The sequence below is a fragment of the Mchenga conophoros genome, linkage group LG13 (assembly GCF_057382185.1).
Source record: "Mchenga conophoros isolate Kocher_MC1m ecotype Shallow Benthic linkage group LG13, M_conophoros_male_GT1.1, whole genome shotgun sequence".
Taxonomy (NCBI): Eukaryota; Metazoa; Chordata; class Actinopteri; order Cichliformes; family Cichlidae; genus Mchenga; species Mchenga conophoros.
In genome coordinates this window covers 25093730-25102414 of record NC_140538.1, presented here as the reverse complement: position 1 = coordinate 25102414, position 8685 = coordinate 25093730, and the positions used below count along the sequence as shown (strand labels likewise).

Sequence of the window (8685 nt, the reverse complement as noted above, 5' to 3'; positions counted from 1 at the left end):
AGCGGCACGTTTCAGACTGGCAGGTAATGCAGGAAGGCCAGCTTTAGAGGGCATAAAATATTCATGTGTGTCTATAAAAGGCTGGCAAGGTTTCCTGGCTCACAGGTATTGCTGCTGTCTGTGCTTCTTCATCACTGCCTGACTGCTTAGACCCTGAGGTGCTAGATTTGTCATAGGGTATGATTGGACAGTATGTGGAAGGCCCAACAGAGAGAAAGTCCCTCCGCCCCTCCCAAAGTGGTCTTCTTTTGTTCCAGGATTGCAATATCATGTGTCAGTAATATCAGGTAAGCCTGATACCGGTGTTGATGGATTAGTTCTACTAGAGTTGTAAAGGGTCTGGTCATGAACACCTGCCCAGATTGTGCCAGCGGAGGGTCGCCCTGCTTTGTGTCGCTTTTACAGCCAGTGGGTCATTGTAGTCTGTGAAGAGATGTTGGTTCAAGGTCTCTTTAGTGCAGAGCAGACAAGAAGAAACATGGAGGAGTGTTGGACATGAGCACTCGAGCCTTTCTTTTCCTCCCATGAGTGTCTGTGTGGTGTTCCAGAAACTTCTAGTCATCTGAATCTCCAAAGTCAAACGCAGAGGATGAGAGAGAGGGAGAGGAAGAGAGAGAGAGAGAGAAGAGACCCACACCACACAAGCTCGCTGACGCTCTGAGTATCTCCCTTTTACTTTGCAGCCTCCCATCACTTCCCTCTCTGTGCTGACCCACACCTGTACCTTCTCCCAAATCGGCTGATATCTTCTGGCCCCGAACTCCAATCTTAAATTAAGAAACTGATGGAGTGGAAGAGGAAGAGTTTCACTCGATAGAAGAGCAGCTGTCAGCAACAGAGTTGCTTTAAAGAAAATCGCCCGAGGGGGACAGAAACAGACGGGGACGAGCGGAGACAGGCGAAGGAGCGAAAAAGAGAGGAAGACTGCTTCAGGTGACCGAGTTGCAATGGAAGTGCACGGCATGCGCGATTAGGGAGCGCTGGGCTTTTGTTAAGGTGGATTACAAAAGTGAAAAAGCCTCCAGAACTGACCGGGACCGCCTTTTTTCTGCTTGAGTTGACGGATTGTCTCCGAATCATGAACGTGTCGCCTCCAGACCGCAGGAAAAACATGCGAGAATTGGCTCTGGAGATTGGCATCAGAGTTCTGCTTTTCGGAGTTTTCGTGTAAGTAAAGGCTCCAGCAGCTGAGTTATCTGAGAAACACCGAAAACATTCAAATTAATAACAAAAATAATAATAATGAAAAACTGCCTGGCAACTACGCGCGTCTTGGCGATGACATTCATTTTCGTCACTGATGTTATACATATGCCTTTCCATTATTTCGACACAGAAGTGTTGTGTTCAGGTTTATGTGCCGCGGTGTGGTGCTGAACGAACAGGTCCCCGTGCTTGTGTGTGTGTGTGTGTGTGTGTGGCGGTAGCTGCGGTTCAGCAGCGTGGACAGACCGCTGTCAAACCAGCAGCAGACCGACGCTGTGGTTAACAGGTTGCCAAAAAAAAAACAAAAAAAAACCAACTTAAATCTCCACCAGAATAGACTTTCTGTTATGAGCGCGCTCTGTACTGACTCTTATGAAAGAACTAGTATTTAGTTTCTTTGGATCACAGCCGGTTAGAGAGCTGCAGCGACAGCTCATCTGACCGTTTCACCAGACACGACACAGTAATCTAACTAAGCACACAATGATGAAATGATACTTTGCCCCCCTTTTTTTTCTGTGAAGCTTCTTCCTCGCAAGCAAAAACTAACATAAATAGGTTATAATTGTTTGTCTATCTTGGAGCTATTAAGCTCCAGGTGCATCATGATTTTATCATTTACCATTTTGCTTATTTTTATGCTCGATATCATCTCAGTTGAGCTACAAGTCCCGATATCTACAATGCATCCCCTTGCTGCATCTTTTCCATTTATGGGAAAATAAAAGAAGAAGGAAAAAAAAGAAGAAGACGCTCCTCTCATTTTGGAGTGTGTAGACACAGTGCGTGCATTCCGTGTGTGTCATTAATATCTATCTCTTGGCTAAGTGGTCCAACTCTGTGTGTGCTCTCACAGCAGACGGATTATCCGGCCAACAAGAGCCTGATGGTGTGTCCTGATTGTGTTTGACATGGATAAACTCAGATAGAGAGATGAAAAAAAAGCATAAAGTATCTTGGATATGCCCTTTGTATATTTGAATGTGATACTAGGCTCTAGGATTTGCTTCTGTGAATCTGTGCCACATTGAAAGAAAAATGCAGTTTCACACAATACAATCTTCATCATCATCATCATCATCATCATCACGAGGCAAGTGTTGTATTGTAGCACAGAAGCCCCAGCCACAAAGCACTTGATCACCTTAATGAAGTGAGTTTTACTCCCCATATTCCCTCTACACTGCACAGAGCTTTAATCTGCTTCTGATAACACTCAGTCTCCCCCATCAGTACACTTGATCTACCCCTAATAGGATATTAAGAGCAGGATGGTTACCGAGCATCACGTTCTTCTATGAGACAGTGCACACACACAGACATGCACTGCATGTTGTTCAGCTTTGGGAAGGTTGTTACTTTCCTGCTGGGCTACATTTGATACCGATACCTTGGATTAAATAGGATTAACTAGTGACAAAGCTGGTGAACCAAGAAGCCATAGAAGCCAGATTCCTTTGTTTGCTGTTCATTTTGATTTGATGGATACAGAGTGCCAAATTTTAAGAGCAAGTTTCAATCGTGTATTCAGAGAAGGGAGAATTTGATCTTCTGCGTTTCTTTGGGGCTCAAAGTTATTGTTGTATCGAACAAGTTTTATTTCAGCAGACCAGATAGAGTCGCCCTCTGGCCTCGAAGGGCAGCGGATCCTGTTCGTATCTAACCTCAAAGACTGTGGTGAAGGCAGGATAATTGGGGTCAACTAGTTTCTGTTGTTTTCTCCGCTGAAGGTATAGAGGACAGGTTTTGGCTGCCGCTATCCGTGCCTGCTGTGCGGTGTAGGCTTGGTGTAGGTGTAATGCACTGTATTTTTATCTTGGGAAGAAAACGACAGTCTCATCTGTGCATGTTTGCCAGGGAGAGTTACCAGTCGTCTTAAATTTAGTTTCACAACTTGGTGTTTTCTTCCTCTGCAGCTCACTCTTGAATTTGACAAACTGGAAGGAAAATGAAGAAAAGATTTTTGCTCATTTTGCTGTTCATATTCTTTCAGAATTGTGAACATGTACCGAGGGGAAATGAATGAATTCATCCTGAAGTAGGTCTAACGAGCAGATATGAATGCATCAGAGGTGTCTTTCCCATATGCAAGTTTGGTAATTCGGTTTGTCTTTGATTCTGATTAAATAATGCTGACTGTGGCAAGGAAGTTATCCTCTCTGCTTGACTGCCCACCCACACAAACAGTGGACTTTAATCCTAAGAGGCTTGAAATCTCTGCATTATTCACATCCAAATTTTTCCAAAGACAGCCTGCCTTTAAGGGAACGTTACTTTCTATTTGCCCTTGCTTGCCAAGCTGCTGTCTGTTCCAAGCCTCGGGAGATGCAGTGACCTTAGTGAGAGGCTGAAAGTGTGACTTTGGGTTGGCCCTGTGCTATGAAACCACTAATGCCATGCAGTCATCATAGGTTAGCACCCCAGGAGTCACGCATGTCTTATTCTAAAGGGATATGATCTCTGACATTAGGCAAAGTATAAAACAAGAGAAACACAAATAAACACAAAGATAAAGTCCTTTTAAAAAAAAAAAAAAATCTCTAGTTAAATGCTCAGCAAAGAAGGAGAGGATAATGAGATTGGTCTTATTTCCCTTTCCTTGTAATCCAGAGCGCAACAAGCAAGAGCTTAGACAAATACCAAGGACTCATTTCTTCCTTGAGTGGTTGTGTGACAGAGCTCGTGTCCTCAATCAAGCAATACAAGCTTGAATTTTGTCAGTGTGTTTGTCCCGAAGCTCATAGTCGGACAATTGAATAAGCACGTCCCATAAATACCCGAACACTGCTTGCAAGCAGAACAGGCGACAAAAGCAAGAAAAACAGAGACAAAAAGAAAGAGACAGAAGAGGAAGATAAGATGGAGGACACACAGTTAGGGAGATCTAGATTGTTGAGAGATTTTCAAGATTAAGACCTGAGGCTCAGAAAATAGATAGGCACCATAACAACCGTGAGAACCCGTATCAAAGCAATCTAAAAGCCTCTTGATTGCCCAGAGAAGATGGCTGCTATTTTACAGGCTGTCATACACAGCAAAACAGAGTAGATCTGTTTGTGCCAGAAGCAACAATTTGGAACCAGGCAGAAATTACTTATTTATTGAAGAAAATTATGGTGATAAAAAAGGATTATTCTTAATTGCATGCATTGGTAATGAGGCATACTAATGTGTGATCTGAAGCTGGCATCAGCCATTAGATCATTTTTTGATATGCAGTTTCATGAAAAACTATTTGCCCCCTTCCTGATTTATTTTTTTAGTATTTTTCATTAGTATTTTTTGCACATCTGTCACACGTACATGTTTGAGAGCAAAAGGTTTTTAATATTCGACAAATATAATCCGGGGAAATACAAAATGCACTTTTTAAATATTTCTTAAATGAAAGAAACTGTCTACACCCCCCTATTCATATGTGGAAAAAGTAACCGCCACCTCGTGTTAAATCATGAAATAACTGCGTAACCACAATTTTTGGAAAGCTGAGTCACTCACAGGCCTGATTACTGCCAGGCACGTTGAATCAAGAAGTCCTTAAACAGAATCTGTCTGATGTAGGCTAAAAGATACCAAAACGCAACCATGATCTAAGAAACTCTGGAGGAGATGAGAAACAAAAACTTTGACAACAGTCACTCTGGAAAGGGTCACAAAGCCAGTATTTAAGGCTCTGGGACTCTAACCATGGTGTGAGCCATTATCCACACATGCAGAAAACTTGGAGCAGCAGTGAATCTTCCCAGGAGTGGCAAGCCTACCAAAATTACTCAACAACTCATCCAGGAGGTCACAAAAGAACCCAGAACAGCATTTAAAGAACTGCAGGCCTAACTTGCCTCAGTCAAGGTCAGAGGTCTTGTTTTACATTTGCCAATAAAAGTCCTTGATGATCACCAAGACTTTTGGGAAAATGCTCTCTGTACTGACGAGACAAAAGTTGAACTTTCTGGAAGGTTTTTGTAATATAGCATTTGATGGTCTGATGATCTGGGCAATTTTGCTGCTTCAGGACCTGGAAGACTTACCATAGTTCTAAAAATTTGCTCTCTATCAGAAAATCCTGAAGAAGAATATCTGACCATCAATTCATCCCCTGAAGCTCAAGCACACTTGGTTTATTAAACAGATTTAAATCTGAGATCCTTTTTTTTTTTTTTTTTTTTTTGCCTGTCCCATTTGGTTCTTTAGCCATCAGAATTGTTGTCTGAAGACCAACAAGGATACCCAATGGATTTACTTTGCCAAATGGATCTTCGTGGCATTGCCGTATTGGTCCATTTGGTCGATCTTTGTTTTTATTATTTATTATATTTTATTTTCAGATGTTACAGATGGGACAGACATGAGTGAGGGATAGGAAAGGGAGAAAGAAAGAGGAAGGAAAGGAAAAACAGAAGGGGAGAGGGACAGTGAGAAAGGGGGGGAGAAAAAAAAATAAGAATCTCCTGGATCACCTGTTGAGAGAAGAATAGAAAACAAGCAAAAAAACAAAAAAAAACAAAGCAACATACTAAACACAACACCATCGCATTAATCTAGCTAAGTGTAAACAGCAGTAAATACTAAATATTCAATGTTGTTGTGCAGTACGCAGGACAGATGTGCTTCGAAGTAGTAGCCAAGAAAGGTGTAATTTAAGTCTACGAGCAGTGAACACCCGTGTGCATACCTGTGTGGATCAGCGTGCTTGTATTCCAAAGGTTTCTCCATGTAACGATCTGCTAGGGAGTGTGGGGGGGGCATAGCCCCGTCCTCCAGGGTATGAAGCAGGTATGGAGGAGATCAAAACTCCAGACATCCAGAGGCCCCCAGAACACAAGAGACCATGGAAGACCAACAGAGGGGCAGCCGCGCCACTGTCCCAGCAAGAGCTGAGGAGAGTCCCAGATGAGGGCTCACTCAGCAGCCGCGGAGCAGAAGCCAGGGGGAGTTGCAGTGACGCGCCCGTGAGCTCCGCCGGCAGCCAGCTGTGCCTGAGTGACCGAGCCCCAGGCCGAGAGGCCGGGGGCACCCCACCTCCGAAGTCGCCCGAGCGAGCCCCAGGTTCCAGGCCCCGATAAGCGGCCGCCAAGGAGTGAGCCGGTGTGTACCTGGACGCCCACCCCCAGACACAAAGAACCACCAACGCACCGACACCTGAGGGAGTCCGCCACCGGCAGGGGAAGTGGTGGAGGGGTGGAGATAGGCCTCCAAACCTTGGAGGGCCTGAGGTGTCCCCAGAGAGGTGGTGTCTGATACCCAACCTGACATATAGACACAGACATACAGGCACACACAGACACAAACATCCATTCCCCCCCTCATGCTCTCATATGCACTCACTCCACACTCAACCAACGTGGAGACAGACATAAAGAGACGCTGTACACACGATCACACTCCCCAAGCGTACTCTACAAACCGGGTCTAGGTACCCTTGCCCCTGGAGGGGGGAACTGCACCCAGACCCAGGTGGTGTTACCCTTTTCCCTGCGGTGGGGAGAGGCAGACCGCCCCGACTCCGTAGCAGCAGGGAGGCCCCACACTCCAGACCGCAGTCGGACGCCCAACTCCTCCTAGCCCCCCCGCTCCAGCAGGCCGCAGAGAATGGGGGTGGGAGAAGACTCCAAACCTCCCTCCACCCGCTCATTGTAGTGTTGATGCATGTGTGTTCTAAGGTGCAATTAAAACCCAGGAGGGCATGGAGCTACCTGCCAAGGAGCAGCAGGTAAGCGCATAGTCCCTCCTGATAGCCCTCAATGTCTACGTGTATTTAAAATTGAGAGGTGGGCAACGACGCCAGGGGTGAGGTGTACACCCTGATGGTAATATGGACTCCGTGATTGTGCCCACCCCCAGGCCCCTGCAGGCCTAACTTGCCTCAGTCAAGGTCAGAGGTCTTGTTTTACATTTGCCAATAAAAGTCCTTGATGATCACCAAGACTTTTGGGAAAATGCTCTCTGTACTGACGAGACAAAAGTTGAACTTTCTGGAAGGTTTTTGTAATATAGCATTTGATGGTCTGATGATCTGGGCAATTTTGCTGCTTCAGGACCTGGAAGACTTACCATAGTTCTAAAAATTTGCTCTCTATCAGAAAATCCTGAAGAAGAATATCTGACCATCAATTCATCCCCTGAAGCTCAAGCACACTTGGTTTATTAAACAGATTTAAATCTGAGATCCTTAAACAGGCCCCTTGTGTTCAAAAAACCTCCAATATAACAGAACTAAAACACCTCTGCAAAGAAAGTGGGCCAAAGTGACGTGAAAATTAGTCATAGCCTGTTATCACAACCAGCTGATAGATTTAGGAGGCAGTTTCTTTTTCACACAGGGCCAGAGAGGTTTGGATTACTTGTTTCCCTTAATAAATAAAATCATAATTTAAAAACTGCATTTTGTATTTACTCGGGTTATCTTTGTCTAATATTAACATGAGTTTGATGCTCTGAAACATGAAAGTGTGACAAATATGCATAAAACTAAGAACTCAGGAAGGGGGTAAAATGCATTTTCACAGCACTGTAGTTGCTGTCAAATGAGGTTAGATGCAAGTGTATTGAAATAACACAATTCATCCCTCAAAACAGTGACTGCACATCATTCCCCATCTCAGAGGAAAGTTTAGGCAGTAGCGAGATACAGCCCAGAGCGTTAGCCAGTCTCAGAGATGATGGGGAGGAGCAGAGTCTTGAAAGAAACTTGGACTTTTTGAGAATAAACAGATTGTTTAGTCAACACATCTGTTGGATTAAAGGTACTTTCAGCTGCTCAATATTTTCCCGAGGGTGGATCTGCATGTTTGATTTGGCAGAGATTTTTCACCATTTTACACCAGATGCCCTTCCTGACGCTATCCTCCCGTTTATCTGGGCCTGTGATCCCCTGAGGCTGGGTTTATTTCTCCTGCCGGTTATAAACTAGGGATCTTTCACGTGTAGAAGTGAACGTGTTATCGGATTAATGGTTAAAAAGAGAGACAGAAAAAAAAGAGCGATGCAGAGTTTAAACTAAGCTGTAATCCTGATATAATTAGTCCTGGTTGATTACCATGACTGCAGTTTAATGATACAACAATAATTCCTTAAACATCAAACACAAGTGGAAATACAGGTGACTCTGTTTTTAGTGCAATTAGCTCACTTTGGTTTTATAAAGATGTCTGATCTGATCTGGATCTGATCTCACGCAGCACATAGTACAAAGAGCCGTTGTGCACAGCGAATCACATCGCCGATGATGACCCTGTAGAGGAGGATTCAGCCAGTCACCTACAGCTCTTCATCTAACCACTCCTCTAACTGTGCCTGCGCCGTCTCGTTCCATTAAAAATTTAATGGACCGCTAAAAAAAAAGAAAAAAAAGATTGTTGATAAGCAGTCATAGTCAGCACTTACTTCAGTGCAAAACACATTGCAGTTTTTAAATCTTTCATAATTAATCCCTCATGTTTTGCCAGTCCAACGCTTTTAATGTGAGGCAGCATATTCTCT

At 44.1% G+C, this 8685-nt stretch overlaps 1 protein-coding gene across 1 annotated transcript in view; it reads left to right on the top strand.

Annotated features, from left to right (window-relative positions):
• The first annotated feature begins 605 nt into the window (after positions 1–605).
• plpp4 (phospholipid phosphatase 4) overlaps positions 606–8685 on the top strand; it is a 50443-nt gene continuing 42363 nt past the window's right edge. The window contains exon 1 of the mRNA XM_085297422.1: positions 606–1167. Coding sequence (XP_085153548.1) covers positions 1079–1167 — 89 coding nt within the window. The 5' untranslated portion in view covers positions 606–1078. The remainder of the gene's footprint in view (positions 1168–8685) is intronic.